The sequence below is a fragment of the Bos grunniens genome, chromosome 4 (assembly GCF_055505025.1).
Source record: "Bos grunniens cultivar Pamir isolate PY7600 chromosome 4, Bosgru_T2T1.0, whole genome shotgun sequence".
NCBI classification, from domain to species: domain Eukaryota; kingdom Metazoa; phylum Chordata; class Mammalia; order Artiodactyla; family Bovidae; genus Bos; species Bos grunniens.
In genome coordinates, this window is record NC_141168.1 from 26,188,798 (window position 1) to 26,205,961 (window position 17,164).

Below are 17,164 nucleotides of genomic sequence, written 5' to 3' on the forward strand. Positions count from 1 at the left end.
GAGGGAGGGGACATATTATATCTATGGCTGATTCATGTTGATGTATGGCAGAAACCAATACAATATTGTAAAGCAGTTATCCTCTGATCAAAAATAAATAAAATTTTTAAAATGGGTGTTCTGAAAAGTGCCTGTGCACTGGCATCTCTGTTAGCAAAATGAGGCATTGGTAAAATACAGCATTGACTAGAGTATCACAAAGAGAACAAGGAAGGAGAAGGAATACGAAGAGAAAAAAAGAGGAACATAAGAATAATGGGCTCTTAAGAATATTAAAACCATGTTACACATTCATCCACAACATGTGCTTTAATTCTCCCAAAGTGGTAACTTCACAGCAGAACTTTCATACTCCTGGGCACAGTCCACAAGGGAGTACAGGGAATCTAATTGGCCCTGATGATGATTAAACTCACAGCTCATTTCATTACATCCTAATTAGCCTAGCTCCAAAGGATAAAGACACATCTGTAACATGCAGACAGGCAGGGCGGAAAAGCTGGTACAGAATAGAGTCTTTCCCCACATGTCTCTCCTCCGTCTCTCCCTCCTACACATTCTTGGCTCCAGCTTCACTCAAATCCCAAATTCACCATACGTTTTGCCCTCCTATGCCTTTGCACATGTTGTTTCCTCTGCCTGGATATCCAGCCCTTTTCTTTATCTGCCTAGCCAATCTCTCACCCAGGCTTTAGGACCAACCTTCATCACCCATAAGGTTTTCCTCAACCAGAAAAGACAATGTTAAGGACAATCTTCAGATGGCACTAAAAACTGGCAGGAGGCAGGGAGGATCTAACATTATTCTCATGAACGTAAGTTCATCCATACCTAGAAGCAGAAAAAACGTAAGTGGGTGCCAGGTGAAGGGCAGCCTTTCTCTTGCCCTCACCAGCTTTGTCTCTATTTGGAAAATGCACCCTGCGAGTGTGGGTGGTGGAACATAACCTATCTCCACCATCTGGAAATCTTTTCAAAGATTTAAGCTCTTTCTGAAGATGGAAAATTGGCCTGGGGAAGGGGACATGCTGGGGTTTGCAGGTTGCCATGTTTACCCTTCCTACTCCACACAGGTAAGTGTTCCTACAGCTCTTCTTAACTCTGGTGCTCTCCAATACCCAGACTGGCAGCTGCTGCCAACACAATGGTCAGTGATCCACTCTCAGCATTTTCACACTCATCCCATGTGCTGGACAGTCAGTAGTCACCTTGGTTCTGAGGTTCTATCCCTCCCCCTTTCACCATGTGGGTGGCCAAGCAGCACGTTCTTTGCGCCTTTCTTACTTGCCTCCCCAGCCAGTCTTAGAAGCCACCACATCTGAGATGATTTCATGGAACTCTTAAATGCCTACCAGTTACTGCCAATGCTACAAGTTCTGCAACTATTTCCTGTTCTCTGCCTGCTGTACACCTTTAGGCATCCTGGCCACCATCCTATCCTTAAGATGAGTGGAGCCCAGGAGAGAAGACACCAGCAGAATGAGAGAGACTGGGGAGGTGGGTGAGTTAGGTGGAAGGAGCAGAGACTGGGGCTGGTGGGGGGATGAAACCATCGCCTCCATCTCCATTGGCACTGTTGCCCCTACAACCCAACCTGCTTCCCGGCTATCCAACCACTCGAATGCTCAGAAATCAACTTCCCCTGGCTCTAGATGTTCACCAAGTTGGGTGTCTAGGCTATGTTTATGGACCTCAGGAAGAATTCCTCCACCTTTGCTGGTTTCCCTACTATAAGGCGAGAAAGATTTGAGAAACCTATATGCAGGTCAGGAGGCGACAGTTAGAACTGGACATGGAACAACAGACTGGTTCCAAACAGGAAAAGGAGTACGTTAAGGCTGTATACTGTCACCCTGCTTGTTTAACTTATATGCAGAGTAGTACATCATGAGAAACACTGGGCTGGAAGAAGCACAATCTGGAATCAAGATTGCTGGGAGAAAATCGATAACCTCAGATATGCAGATAATACCACCCTTATGGCAGAAAGTGAAGAGGAACTAAAAAGCCTCTTGATGAAAGTGAAAGAGGAGAGGGAAAAGGTGGCTTAAAGCTCAACATTCAGAAAACAAAGATCATGGCATCTGGTCCCATCACTTCATGGGAAATAGATGGGAAAACAGTGGAAACGGTGTCAGACTTTATTTTTGGGGGCTCCAAAATCACTGCAGATGGTGACTGCAGCCATGAAATGAAAAGACACTTACTCCTTGGAAGGAAAGTTACGACCAACCTAGCTAGCATATTCAAAAACAGAGACATTACTTTGTCAACAAAGGTCCGTCTAGTTAAGGCTATGGTTTTTCCAGTGCTCATGTATGGGTGTGAGAGTTGGACTGTGAAGAAAGCTGAGTAACGAAGAATTGATGCTTTTGAACTGTGGTGTTGGAGAAGACTCTTGAGAGTCCCTTGGACTGCAAGGAGATCCAACCAGTCCATTCTAAAGGAGATCAGCCCTGGGATTTCTTTGGAAGGAATGATGCTAAAGCTGAAACTCCAGTACTTTGGCCACCTCATGTGAAGAGTTGACTCACTGGAAAAGACTCTGATGCTGGAAGGGATTAGGGGCAGGAGGAAAAGGGGATGACAGAGGATGAGATGGCTAGATGGCATCACTGACTCGATGGACGTGAGTTTGAGTGAACTCTGGGAGTTGGTGATGGACAGGGAGGACTGGCGTGCTGGGGTTCATGGGGTCGCAAAGAGTCAGACACGACTGAGCGACTGAACTGAACTGATGACACTATTGATTAAAACTGTCTGCAATTTGCTCAGGCACACAGCACTTTCTGTGTAAGCTCCTATGGTAAGCACTCCAGAGCCCAGCCAAGCAGTATCAACCCAGGTGTCCACTGCATTATATGAGAAATCTGTATCTTGAGAAATAAAAGTTTTTTTTTCAGCCACGTGAATAGATGCAGCAGGAGCCTGAGAGCTTTATGCGTCAGCCCACATAGCAGCAAATGTAGTTATTACACACTTACTGCTGAGCTGCCTGTGGAGAAATCTCCTTCCCTTACCACCTGTTATGCCTAAGCGCTCTGAGCTATTTGGCAGTAGAGACCAGGTGTGAACGGAAGTCATCACCATAAAAATTACTCAATCACACATAAGTAATTACTTCAATAAACAATCTCAAAGTCCCTTTAGCCAGATAGTATAATGGAGAGTTAACTAACAGATATAGACAAATCAGTTAGATATAGGATTCTTTCTGGAGATTGTTGTTCAGTTGCTCAGTCATGTCCGACTTTTTGTGACCCCATGGACTGCACTTGGGTTTTGCATTCAGAGTTCCAACTCCCCTGCTTACCAGCTGAGTAGCCTTGGGCAGGTTTCTTAATCTTCCTAAGGCTGAATTTTTTTCATGTTTAAATTGAGGAAAATAACACCCCTGCCTGGCAGAATTGTGTGATCCAAAAGATAATGTACGTGACAGCTCTTTGCAAATGGCAAAGCATTATGCAGTAATGAGTTATTAGAATTCAATCTTCCAGTAGGGTACCACAGCATCCTTTCATCTCTCCTACCTCCCAATGTCCTCTCCTTTGTAAACCAAAAGGCATTCCACGTGGAGCACATGTGCCTGTGCACGCGCACATACAGAATGAACAGGTGTACTGTTGCCTTTCACAGCTAAGGCTAAGCAAGACCCATCAAATCTCCACATGCTAGATGCTACCAAGAAGGGTCTGCCAAACTTAACCGTTAACAGGAAGGTGAAGCCAAGAAGCCTGTGACCCAGGTTTTCCTCTAAGTATGGCATAAACTGGGCTTCCCTGGTGGTTCAGCGGTAAAGAATCCACCTGCCAATGTAGGAGCCTCGTGTTCAATCCCTAGGTCAGAAAGATCCCTGGAGAAGGAAATAGCAACCCACTCCAGTACTCTTGCCTGGGAAATCCCACAGACAGAGGAGCCTGGTGAGCTACAGTTCACAGGGTTGTAAAAGTTAGACACAACTCAGCGAATAAACAACAACAAAACATAGCAGAAATTAGAAACAACTGGTAAGTCCTAGTAGTTCACACAGGAGTAAGAAAGTAGGAGATGCCTAAAACTGACCTTAGGAATAAGAACCTGGAAGAAAGAACTGGCGGGAATTATGGGGCTGGGGAGGGACCAAAGACCACCTAGTTTTGACACGACAGCTAAAACTGAGCCTGAGAAAGAAGTAATTGGTCCAAGATACAAGAGCAGAGCTGGGACAGGAATCCAGGTCTTCCCTCTCAGCACCATACCACCTGAGGTACAATCAGCCATTCATGTCCAAATCTATTTGGTGCCTGTATCTCTGAACTAAGTAATAAGTCCAAAAGGAACTTACCCAGAAAATGTTTCTCGGTCACAGATGCCAGACCCAATAAGGGCCCCAAAGAACAGTATCCACTTCATGTTCCAAGGATGTCAGTCATAGAGTGGTTGAGTCAAGCTGTATTTATAAGGAGTCTGAGGCAGACTCATGTCCTCAAAAATGTTAATATGATTCCTAAGCACCCTTGCAACTCTTGACAGTACATCAGGTGGGTCTTTGATGCCTCTTCCATTCCTTGTGAGTGATAAAGGCCAAGCCTCTTGACCTACAAAGTCAGAAATCTGCTCCTCAGGCTGGAAAAGTCTGTGATAAGCGTTCTGTATTGCTTAACACTTGGTTTTAAGGATTGTTTTTTGAGTAAATAGGGAAGTCCCACAGGGCTGGATAGAACTTACACTGACAGAAGAGGCCAGATTATAAACCTGAAATTGTGTTAGCTCTAGAATAAAAATAAAGACTGTCAAAGAAACCCCAAGTCAACTCCAAGATCACACACTTCACACACTTGACAAGCCCTTCTCTGGTGAGAGTAGATCATGATGGAAAGTTTGTGGCTTCTGTTTTGAATCTAACACTTAATTTTTCTGACTCCACTAAAAAGGCAAAAATATATGAGGTACACGGTATAGGAGAAATGTGTTAGTCTTAATAAATTATCAGTTTTCCTTGGAATCTAAAAAGATAAGGCTTAATAGCATTATTAATAAGACTTTCTTACATTTACTAGGTTCCGAGTCTGGTGTCCTTTCTACCAAGTCACAGAAGAATAAGTGGAAGACACTCATGATCTCCACCACTTCTTAAGGACTCTGGAGCCTTTCAATCCGCCCAAGGTGCCCCAGATTGCACAAGCCTCCCCCATTCTACTGTCCCCCATCCACATTCTTTCTGTATTTTCTCAAGGGGAGTGGATTCAACCAAGGGTCACGGTTGGGAGTGCTAAAGAAATGTTATTCTGACATTTGTTACAACTGTAAGAGAGACTTCATTCAAGATTATTGCAACAAGACTTCCCTGGTAGTCCAGTGGTTAAGACTCCATGCTTCCAACACAAGGCACACAGGTTAGAGCCCTGGTTGGGGAACTAAGATCCCACGTGTTGTGCAGTGTGGCTAAAAAGGAAAAAAAAAAAAATGGTTATTGCAATAGAGGTCATGCAACAGGACAGATTAACTGTGTTCAACTTCAAATCTATTAAATATAGCAGAGCAAGGAGGTCAGTGGATGGAAAATTGCTAAGAGGAGACATAAAGTATAGGGAGAATTTTTGCTTAACTGGCCTAACAGGATTTGTGCAAAAGGCAGGCTACAGATTTAGACATCAATGGTAGAGAATAAGGAACCTAATCAGATATCAAGGACTGAGGGATGACTTATCAGTATTCTTTGCTAAGACTGACTTAGGGTCCAATGATAAAGCTAGTAGAAAGAGAGCTCAGGGAAGTCTGTCTATGGTCTGGTCAAGAAGAGCTGGTCAGGAGTTGTGGAGCTGGGGAGCCTCTATTGAGGCTCTTTTGTCCTTCCAACACTGAAAATGAACGCCTAGGCCCACCTTGATCTGTCAAAAAAGCTGGGCTCTACTTCACCAAGATAGAGTTCAGCCTGAGAAGCTGAGACCTTAATCTGTAAGAAATCTGAACTAAGTAATCAAGCACTCAGAATTCCAGGCAAGGTGAAATTCACTTCCCACCTGTATCTCCCAAGGAAAGCCATTAACATGAAGAAAATCCAAATCTCTAAAGGAAGTCAATGTCTAAAGAGAAATGATATGGAATCGGAGACTCAGGTTGATGGAGCAGCCTGGAGGGAGGAATGTCATTGGTTTGCCATCACTAGCTTTTATCATGCAGTGTATCAGAAACAGAAATGCGAAAGTCAACAATGGACCCAGAGTATGCAGCACCTAGCAGGATACTCGGCACAGTCTAGTTGCTTAACTAGTATTTATTGAATTAATAAACTCAGAAGTCTCTTTCTAGCTCTAAAATGTTACTCTATTAAGATGAAGGAGCTGACATATACCACAACATGGGTGAATCTCAAAAACATTATGCTAAGTGAAATAAGCCAGTCATGAGAGGACAAGTACCATATGATTCCATTTATACGTGGTACCTAGAATAGGTAAATTCATAAAGACAGAAATAGAATAGAATTACCACAGGCTGGAGAAAAAAAAAACAGGAAGTTGTTGCTTAATGGGTACAGAGTTTCAGTTTGGGATGATGGAAAATTTCTGGAGATCTATGATGGTGATTATTGTACAACACTGTGAATGCACATGAGCTGCACACTCAAAATGGTTAAAATCATTTTATGATATGTATATTTCACCACAAATTCTTTTAATTTTTAAAGGATGTTGGTAGCATTTGCTTTAAATGGGATTTTAAAAGATAAAGGTTTTTAAAATATCAGTTTGCTGTGTTTCAGGGCAACATAAATCAATGATATAATGTTCCTATATCAGGATTAGAAAAAGGAATAATCATAACCCAATTTTACTTCCAATCAGAGAGGTTTTAATGGTATTTAGTCCCCAGAGTCCTAATGAGGGCGGTCTCACACAGGCTCCATGATTGTCTTCAAGCCAAGCCAGGTCTCTTTTGCTTGTGGCTAAGATCTGATTGGGCGTCCCAGGTGGAACAGTGGTAAAGAACCTGCCTGCCATTGCAGGAGATAAGAGAAGATCCCTGGAGAACAGCATGGCAATCCACTCCAGTATTCTTGCCTAGAGAATCCCACGGACAGAGGAGCCATACTTTGACCACCTGATGTGAAGAACTGACTCACTGGAAAAGACCCTGAAGCTGGGAAAGATTGACGGCAGGAGGAGAAGGGGATGACAAATGATGATATGGTTGGATGGCATCACTAACTCGATGGACATGAGTTTGAGCAAGCTCCAGGAGTTTGTGATGGACAGGGAAGCCTGGGATGCTGCAGTCCATGGGTTGCAAAGATTTGAACACGACTGAGTGACTGAATTGACTAACTGAACTAAAGATCTGATTGGCTGGCAAGAGGAAGCCATATCAACCTGCCTGTCTTTCAGTTCAAAGGCAAATGAGTATTTGATGCCAGAGTCATAGGACCAGTCAGTACTTTCTCCACTGGCTTGGTCTGAAGAGTAAATGAGAATAAATTCTGGTTATACTATTCCCACTGGCCTCTCACAGCTATGCAACCTTTATATGAAATTCCCTCATTATCAAAAATAAGTCCAGCCCCTATGTGCATGAACCTTGAGAACAGGGATAACTTATAGAGGGCCATGCTTATGAAAAAAAAACAAGATTAATTTGAAAAGAAAAAAAGGTGTTATTCAAATAGAGACTATACTTAGCCTTCCTTTGGTGTTCTTAGGAGCTTCTGGCTTTACCCACCCATTTGAAATCCTGCCTGCTCTCCTCATTGGCATCTTCTACATCTTAGGGAGGCTGCGCCACTTCCTTCTTTAGTTGGGTTCTAGGTACAAATATTTTTTCCTCCAGTGGGAAAGGAGGAATCACAAAGGAAGAGATGGAATTCCCTGGCAGTTCAGTGGTCAGGACTATGTTTTCACTGCCTAGAGTGCAGGTTCAATCCCTGGTCAGGAAACTAAAATTCCATAAGCTGCATGGTATTACCAAAAACAAAATAAAACATTAAAAAAAAACAGAGGAAGACATTTGGCCCCTACCCTTAGGGGACTTTCAGTATAAGGACAGAACAGGCTTTGTTCTGATATAAAATAACGTGCCCAGCACCTATATGCATGGGTAAAATCAAGAATGTGCACCTGTGTAATATGTGGACACTGGTATGTGACATATGATAAAGGAAGGAAGCAATAGCCTACAAAGACTTCTGGCAATCGTGACTCAGAAGGGCTGAGCAATGGGCCAATGCTGAGGCCCCTTCCATGGAGGGCTGGTAGAGGTCAAACAGGAGATGGCTGGGGAAGAGATGGAGGAAGTCACCTAGTCCCTAAGAATGAGGCTGGGCAAAGGTGAAGACCAGACAGGTTATACCAGGGGAAAGTAGAACTAGTGGTTAATACTGGGAATTAACACTATGAACTCTTATTTCTTGAGTCTTTGCCTTCACCCACAGAAGGTGTAGTAGCACCTGGCTATTAACAATTACCAAATAGTTGCTTATTTGACCTATCTTCCTGGGTACCAAAATTACTTACCCCTTTCATGTGGCCACATGACACAGATAATCCCACTAAGAGCTCCACAGTGCACCAAACCCTGGCTTCAGATTCAATCCTGATTCTGCGTCATCAGCTGATCATCGTAAGTGATCTAAGGCAATCACTCAATCTGAGTTCCAAATGCTTCTTCTGTCAAAAAAGTATAGTAATACAACTTATTTCGCAGGGCAGTGAGAATTAAATAGGATAATATAATGGTTATGAGTCTACCACTTGTTGAGTGCTTATTAAATGTGTTAAACACTATGCTAAATTGGTTTGTTTAATCCTTACCATGTCACAAGGTAGACATTAGTATTATCCCCATTTTACAGATGAGGAAAACTGATTTCCTCTGAGGAAATCTCAGAAAGATTAAGTAAAGGAGCTGAGATCATGTACATAGAATAGGCATTCAATAAATATCAGTTGTGATTATAATCATCAACAAATGACCAAGATTCCACCAAGGGACCATATTACGGATCAGAGGTATCTGGATTAGCTCCATCAGGAAGCTAATTCACTTCAATTCACTCAGTCATGTCTGACTCTTTGCAACCCCATGGAATGTAGCACACCAGGCTTCCCTGTCCATCACCAACTTCCAGAGCTTGCTCAAACTCATGTCCATCAAGTTGGTGATGTCATCCAACCATTTCATCCTCTGCTGTCCCCTTCTCCTCCTGCCCTCAACCTTTCCCAGCATCAGGGTCTTTTCCAATGAGTCAGTTCTTCACATCAGGTGGCCAAAGTTTTGGAGTTTCAGGCTCAGCATCAGTCCTTCCAATGAATATTCAGGATTGATTTCCTTTAGGATTGACTGGTTTGATCTCCTTGCAGTCCAAGGGACTCTCAAGAGTCTTCTCCAACACCACGGTTCAAAAGCATCAATTCTATCCCACTGCTGGGCATACACACCAAGGAAACCAGAATTGAAAGAGACACGTGTACCCCAATGTTCATCGCAGCACTGTTTATAATAGCCAGGACATGGAAGCAACCTAGATGTCCATCAGCAGATGAATGGATAAGAAAGTTGTGGTACATATACACCATTAATGGAGTATTAGTCAGCCATTAAAAAGAATACATTTGAATCAGTTCTAATGAGGTGGATGAAACTGGAGCCTATTATACGGAGTGAAGTAAGCCAGAAAGAAAAACACCAATACAATATACTAACACATATATATGGAATTTAGAAAGCTGGTAACAGTAACCCTGTATGCGAGACAGCAAAAGAGACACAGATGTATAGAACAGTCTTTTGGACTCTGTTGGGGAGGGAGAGGGTGGGATGATTTGGGAGAATGGCATTGAAACATGTATAATATCATATATGAAACGAATCGCCAGTCCAGGTTCAATGCATGATACTGGATGCTTGGGGCTGGTGCACTGGGACAACCCAGAGGGATGGTACGGGGAGGGTGGAGAGAGGGGGGTTCAGGATGGGGAACACATGTAAACCTGTGGCAGATTCATGTTGATGTATGACAAAACCAATACAATATTGTAAAGTAATTAACCTCCAATTAAAATAAATAAATTTATATTTTTTAAAAAAAGCATCAATTCTTCGGTACTCAGCTTTCTTTATGGTCCAACTCTCACATCCATACATGACTACAGGAAAAACCATAGCTTAGACTAGATGAACTTTTGTTGGCAAAGTAGCGTCTCTGCTTTTTAATATGTTCTCTAGGTTGGTCATAGCTTTTCTTCTAAGGAAAGTGAAAGTGAAAGTGAAGTCGCTCAGTCGTGTCTGACTCTTTGTGACCCCGTGGACTGTAGCCTACCAGGCTCCTCTGTCCATGGGATTTTCCAGGCAATAGTACTGGAGTGGATTGCCATTTCCTTCTCCAGGGGATCTTCCCAACCCAGGGACTGAACCCAAGTCTCCGGCATTGTAGACAGACGCTTTACCGTCTGAGCCACCAGGGAACTCCTTTCTTCTAAGGAGCAAACAACTTTTAATTTCATGGCTGCAGTCACCATCTGCAGTGATTTTGGGGCCCAAGAAAATAAAGTCTGTCATTGTTTCCATTGTTTCCCTATCTATTTGACATGAAGTGATGGGACCAGATGGTGACTGCAGCCATGAAATTAAAAGATGCTTACTCCTTGGAAGAAAAGTTATGACCAACCTAGATAGCATATTGAAAAGCAGAGACATTACTTTGCCAACAGAGCTCTGTCTAGTCAAGGCTATGGTTTTTCCAGTGGTCATGTATGGATGTGAGTTGGACTGTGCAGAAAGCTGAGCGCCGAAGAATTGATGCTTTTGAACTGTGGTGTTGGAGAAGACTCCTGAGAGTCCCTTGGACTGCAAGGAGATCCAACCAGTCCATTCTAAAGGAGATCAGCCCTGGGTGTTCTTTGGAGGGAATGATGCTAAAGCTGAAACTCCAGTACTTTGGCCGCCTCATGTGAAGAGTGGACTCATTGGAAAAGACTTTGATGCTGGGAGGGATTGGGGGCAGGAGGAGAAGGAGACGACAGAGGATGAGATGGCTGGATGGCATCACTGACTCGATGGACGTGAGTTTGAGTGAACTCTGGGAGTTGGTGATGGACAGGGAGGACTGGCGTGCTGGGGTTCATGGGGTCGCAGAGAGTCAGATACGACTGAGCGACTGAACTGAACTGATGGGACCGGATGCCATGATCTTAGTTTTCTGAATGCTGAGTTTTACGCCAGCTTTTTCAGTTCTGGACTGGGTTGCCATTTCCTTCTCCAGGGTATCTTCCGAACCCAGGGATCAAACCCATGTCTCCTGCATCGCAGGCAGATTCTTTACCTACCGAGCTATCAGGGAAGCCCCCTGTTGCCCTCCTTCATTGCAAACCCCTTCCACTGCCTAACATCTCCTTCCCATCCTCCGCCCAGGGCTTTTCCTACTTCAAATGGTCTCCTTGTTTTCCTGTTCCAACTACCCTATCTATGTCAACTACCTCTAAGTCTCTCTGCAGAATCCCAGAGCCACATAGCCCAACGCTTACAGGACATCACCACCTGAAAAACACCACCATTATCTCAATCTCAATAATCCATCCCTCCTTCACCTTCCTGGCTATCTCCCTCAGTTAATGGCACCATTCAGTGACCCTCAGTGGGAAACTCTCCACTCCTAATAAATGAAAAAAGCCTTTTGATTTTACCCTCTAAATGTTTCCCTTCCATCCTCACTGGCCTCAGAAAGTCTAACAGCAAGCTCCCAAGCTCTGTTCCTGCCCCTGCTATTATTCCTGACTTGTCCTCTTCTGTTTCCCCTAACTCTTCATGGACAAATGGCTGCAACAGAGTTTTTCCACTGAAACCTCTGTGTGCTCTTAAAGAGCTGCATGCATTCCATCCCCACACAGTCCATGGGTTTATTTAGGGTGTGAGCCTCTTTTAGCCAAGACATGTGTAATTAATAAAAAGTAATCATTTAGGACCAAGTTTTGATAAATGCCCATTTTCAGGCAAGAAGATCCCAAATAATGAGAGTGAGCCATAAGAATCACGACAAACACAGCAGGAAACACAGAACTTTTCTCTAAATACAGAGTAACTAGCAGGAAACCCAGAACTTTGCTCTAAATTCAGGTAACTAGCAGGAAACCCAGAACTTTGCTCTAAATACAGGGTCAGTTCAGTTTAGTTCAGTCGCTCAGTCACGTCTGACTCTTTGTGACCCCATGAACCGCAGCACGCCAGGCCTCCCCGTCCATCACCAACTCCCGGAGTCCACCCAAACCCATGTCCATTGAGTCGGTGATGCCATCCAACCATCTCATCCTCTCATCCCTTCTCCTCCTGCCCTCAATCTTTCCCAGCATCAGGCTCTTTTCAAATGAGTCTGCTCTTTGCATCAGGTGGCCAAAGTATTGGAGTTTCAGCTTCAACATCAGTCCTTTCGATTAACACCCAGGACTGATCTCCTTTAGGATGGACTGGTTGGATCTCCTTGCAGTCCAACGGACTCTCAGGAGTCTTCTCCAACACCACAGTTCAAAAGCATCAATTCTTCTGTGCTCAGCTTTCTTTATAGTCCAAATCTCACATCCACACATGACCACTGGAAAAACCCATAGTCTTAACTAGATGGACTTCTGTTGGCAAATTAATGTCTCTGCTTTTCAATATGCTAAGATGGTCACAACTTCCTTCCAAGGAGTAAGCGTCTTTTAATTTCATGGCTTCAATCACCATCTACAGTGATTTTGGAGCCCAGAAAAATAAAGTCAGCCACTGTTTCCACTGTTTCCCCATCTATTTGCCATGAAGTGATGGGACCGGATGCCATGATCTTTGTTTTCTGAATGTTGAGCTTTAAACCAACTTTTTCACTCTCCACTTTCACTTTCATCATGAGGCTCCTTAGTTCTTCACTTTCTGCCATAAGGGTGGTATCATCTGCATATCTGAGGTTATTGATATTTCTCCTGGTAATCTTGATTCCAGCTTGTGCTTCTTCCAGCCCAGAGTTTCTCATGATGTACTCTGCATATAAGTTAAATAAGCAAGGTGACAATATACAGCCTTACTGTACTCCTTTTCCTATTTGGAACCAGTCTGTTGTTCCATGTCCAGTTCTAACTGTTGCTTCCTGACCTGCATACAGGTTTCTCAAGAGGCAGGTCAGGTGGTCTGGTATTCCCATCTCTTTCAGAATTTTCCAGTTTATTGTGATCCACACAGTCAAAGGCTTTGGCATAGTCAATAAAGCAGAAATAGATGTTTTTCTGGAACTCTCTTGCTTTTTCCATGATCCAGCAGATGTTGGCAATTTGATCTCTGGTTCCTCTGCCTTTTCTAAAACCAGCTTGAACATCAGGAAGTTCACGGTTCATGTATTGCTGAAGCCTGGCTTGGAGAATTTTGAGCATTACTTTTCTAGCGTGTGAGATGAGTGCAATTGTGCAGCAGTTTGAGCATTCTTTGGCATTGCCTTTCTTTGGGATTGGAATGAAAACTGACCTTTTCCAGTCCTGTGGCCACTGCTGAGTTTTTCAAATTTGCTGGCATATTGAGTGCATCATCTTTTAGGATTTCAAATAGCTCAACTGGAATTTCATCACCTCCACTAGCTTTGTTCGTAGTGATGCTTTCTAAGGCCCACTTGACTTCACATTCTAGGATGTCTGGCTCTAGGTGAGTGATCACACCATCGTGATTATCTGGGTCATGAAGATCTTTTTTGTACAGCTCTTCTGTGTATTCTTGCCACTTCTTCTTAATATCTTCTGCTTCTGTTAGGTCCATATCATTTCTGTCCTTTATTGAGCCCATCTTTGTATAACATGTTCCCTTGGTATCTCTAATTTTCTTGAAGATATCTCTAGTCTTTTGCATTCTATTGTTTTCCTCTATTTCTTTGCATTGATCAGGGTAACCAGCAGGAAACACAGAACTTTGCTCTAAATACAGGGTAACTAGCAGGAAACACATAACTTTGCTCTAAATACACAGTAACTATCTCCTGGAAGAGATCTAGCCTCAATGAAGAATACTGGGTAAGGCTGGGTTTCATGTACTTTTAAGGTCTTTCATATCAGTGCATTTAAAGGCTTTTACCCTAAATTACATGGTGCCTGCTGGCTTAGTAGGCAAAGACACATTAGATATCTACATTTGACTGAGGACATAGGTCCCACTTTGTATTTGGAGCTGTGCAGGCTTGCCATAGTTTGCGCTGCCTTTGGGGCACATCATTCTATTGGGGCACATCATTCTAGAGTGAGGGAACCAGGAAAAAGGTGGATGAATAGTGCTTGTTTCTTGGAAAAACAGAAGCCCAATAGCAGAATGTAAAAGGGACAGTCTGATGAACTGGACTCTGGTTAATTAAGCATAACATTGTTTTTGTTTCAATCTTTTTCACTGGGAAGTGAGCACAAGTTCACTTCTTTTGGCTCTGAAAATGCAATAGACCTCATTGTTTATTTGATCATCCAGGTGTTTGCAATAAATACACCAGGGTCATTATTTTGCCACCAGCTTTCCTCATTCAGGAGTATGGGAGGAAACAGAGTGGGAGTAAGGGACTAAAGAGAATGTGTACTGACCCAAGGATGTACCCTGGAAGTTGGAGTTTTTTTTTCTTTTTAACTCAGTCCCTGTTGTTGGTGTTCAGTTGCCAAGTCTTGTCTGACTCTCTGCAAACCCATGAACTGTAGCATGCCAGGCTTCCCTGTCCCTCACCATCTCAGAGTTTGCCCAAGTTTATGTCCGTTAAATTGGTGATCCTCACATTGGATTATTTCCCTATGATTGTCTCTTTTTCCAAGAAGTAAAGCTCAACAAAGTATTTTCCATTATTTGAGGGTTCCAATTTTGGCCGATGGAGGCTTTACTGTCCCTTCTAGGGATAATTCAAGGTCTTGAACTTGGATTCAGGAAAACAACTGTACAATTACCAGATGGGGGAAACCTGGCTGGGTGGAATCCTCAGAGAGCCTGGGGGTTTCAGCTGTCAATGAGCCCAGCATGAGTCAATGGTATGACACTACTGCCAAAAAATGAATATGACCCTCAACTGCATAAGCTGGATGAGGGCACTTATGGTCATGCTCTGCTCTGTGCTTGTTAACATACACAAGTTCTACATTCACTTCTGGGAGCTGCCCTTGAAGAATACAGACAAAGCAAAGCACATTCGTGAGATAGCAACCAGAAGGGTGAGGGGAGTTAGAACCATATTCTGAGAGCTTGAAGGGACCGGGGTACTTAGTTAGGATAAGGAAAAACCTAGCAGAAGCAGTTTATTAATCTTTAAGTAATTAATAAATTTGTCTCTCAGCGGGAAATAAGCTTGCTCTCTGGAGCAAGACGGTAAACCAAGGCTGGTACATGAAAAACATAAGCAGAGGGTTTGAGCTCACTATGAGACAGAATTCAAACAATCTAATCTTCCCAACATGGAATAGGCTGCCTTAGAGACAGGGAGTGATCCAATTATAGGCTGGAGGACTATTTTGTAGAGATGAAAACACCAGATTTGGATAATTTAAGGTTATCTAGAGTTACTAAGGAGAAGGCAATGGCAGCCCACTCCAGTACTCTTGCCTGGCAAATCCCATGGACCGAGGAGCCTGGTAGGCTGCAGTCCATTGGGTCACTAAGAGTCGGACAAGACTGAGCGACTTCACTTTTACTTTTCACTTTCATGCATTGGAGAAGGAAATGGCAACCCACTCCAGTGTTCTTGCCTGGAGAATCCCAGGGACAGCGGAGCCTGGTGGGCTGCCGTCTATGGGGTTGCACAGAGTTGGACACTACTGAAGGGACTAAGCAGAGTTACTAAAGGGCTTCCCACGTGACTCTAGTTGTAAAGAATCCACCTGCCAAGGCAGGAGACATAAAAAACTCAGGTTCTATCCCTGAGTTGAGTCAGGAAGATCCCTTGAAGGAGGGCATGGCAACCCACTCCAGTATTCTTGCCTGGAGAATCCCACGGACAGAGGAGCCTGGCTCGTTACAGTCCATAGGGTCACAAAGAGATGGACATGACTGAAGTGACTTAGCACATGCACAGAGCTACTAAAAGTACCTTTGACTTTCAACCCTGACATTCTTTTTGCCCTGATTCAATGTTAAGTGGTAACACTCACCATCAAACCCTGAAAATTGCATAACAGAACTGAAATACAACTATGAGATAAAAGATACACCTGAATTGGAATAATCTATTCCATTTCTCGCAGAAGGCAATGGCAACCCACTCCAGTATTCTTGCCTGGAAAATCCCATGGACTGAGGAGCCTTGTGGGCTGCAGTCCATGGTGTCACTAAGAGTCGGACACGACTGAGCGACTTCACTTTTACTTTTCACTTTCATGCACTGGAGAAGGAAATGGCAACCCACTCCAGTGTTCTTGCCTGGAGAATCCCAGGGATGGGGGAGCCTGGTGGGCTGTTGTCTATGGGGTCACACAGAGTCGGACACAACTGAAGTGACTTAGCAGCAGCAGCAGCAGCATTCCATTTCTGCTAGCTGCTGACAACAATCTACCTGAAACGGACCAAAAGGTCCCATCTCAGAGCTTCTCTCTAATATATGGGCTTCAAAAACCAATCTTAAAAGCCAAATCGGAAATATTTGCACCTTCTCTTCCGCTAGGGATAGCACTTTCTCAATTATAAACAGCCCCCTGAAACATCACCATCTGACTTAAGGCTGCCACCAGTCTGCTCATTTCTGAAATGGGAAAGATGTTGGAGGGTATCAAGTGATACCTTAGAGAAGTGTTTTATGCCCAACATACACCAGTACAGCATGATGATGGGTGACAGAGCCTAAGACACCAGCAAGGTATGAGGCAAAGTTGGGAGCATAGGGAAACTGACTATAGATCCAAGACTCTCAGGTCCAAACCCAAGTGGTTATTTCCTAAGCAACAGAAAATGCATCCTGGGAATTTATAGTCAAATCAGGTTCCTGCTCATCTACATTAAGGCAATAATAATTTCATGAATCCTGTTTCTCAAGGAAACTTAATTCAGGAAGTCCGTAACCAGCGTTTTAAATCTTTGCCTGAGTCAGTCTTCTCCAAGGTTGGACATATTATGTCTCATTCACCTTTGTAACCTGTCACTAGTCCACCCAGATCTCAATACCTATCTTTATGACTGAAACTTAACCTGTCCACACCATGGATGTTTGTTTCCAAGCTGAAATGAA

At 43.5% G+C, this 17,164-nt stretch overlaps 1 protein-coding gene across 4 annotated transcripts in view; it reads right to left on the reverse strand.

Moving 5' to 3' along the window:
- LOC147373809 (carboxypeptidase A5) overlaps window positions 1-17,164 on the reverse strand; it is a 91,764-nt gene that overhangs the window by 67,422 nt on the left and 7,178 nt on the right. For 2 of the 4 annotated variants that reach the window (XM_086395648.1, XM_086395649.1), the window contains 2 exons: window positions 8,490-8,642; window positions 4,325-5,424 (listed from right to left, as the gene is read on the reverse strand). In XM_086395648.1, the coding sequence (XP_086251774.1) occupies window positions 4,325-4,392 (68 nt within the window). In that variant the 5' untranslated portion in view covers window positions 4,393-5,424; window positions 8,490-8,642. The remainder of the gene's footprint in view (window positions 1-4,324; window positions 5,425-8,489; window positions 8,643-17,164) is intronic. The other 2 variants (XM_086395657.1, XM_086395658.1) reach the window with 1 other exon arrangement.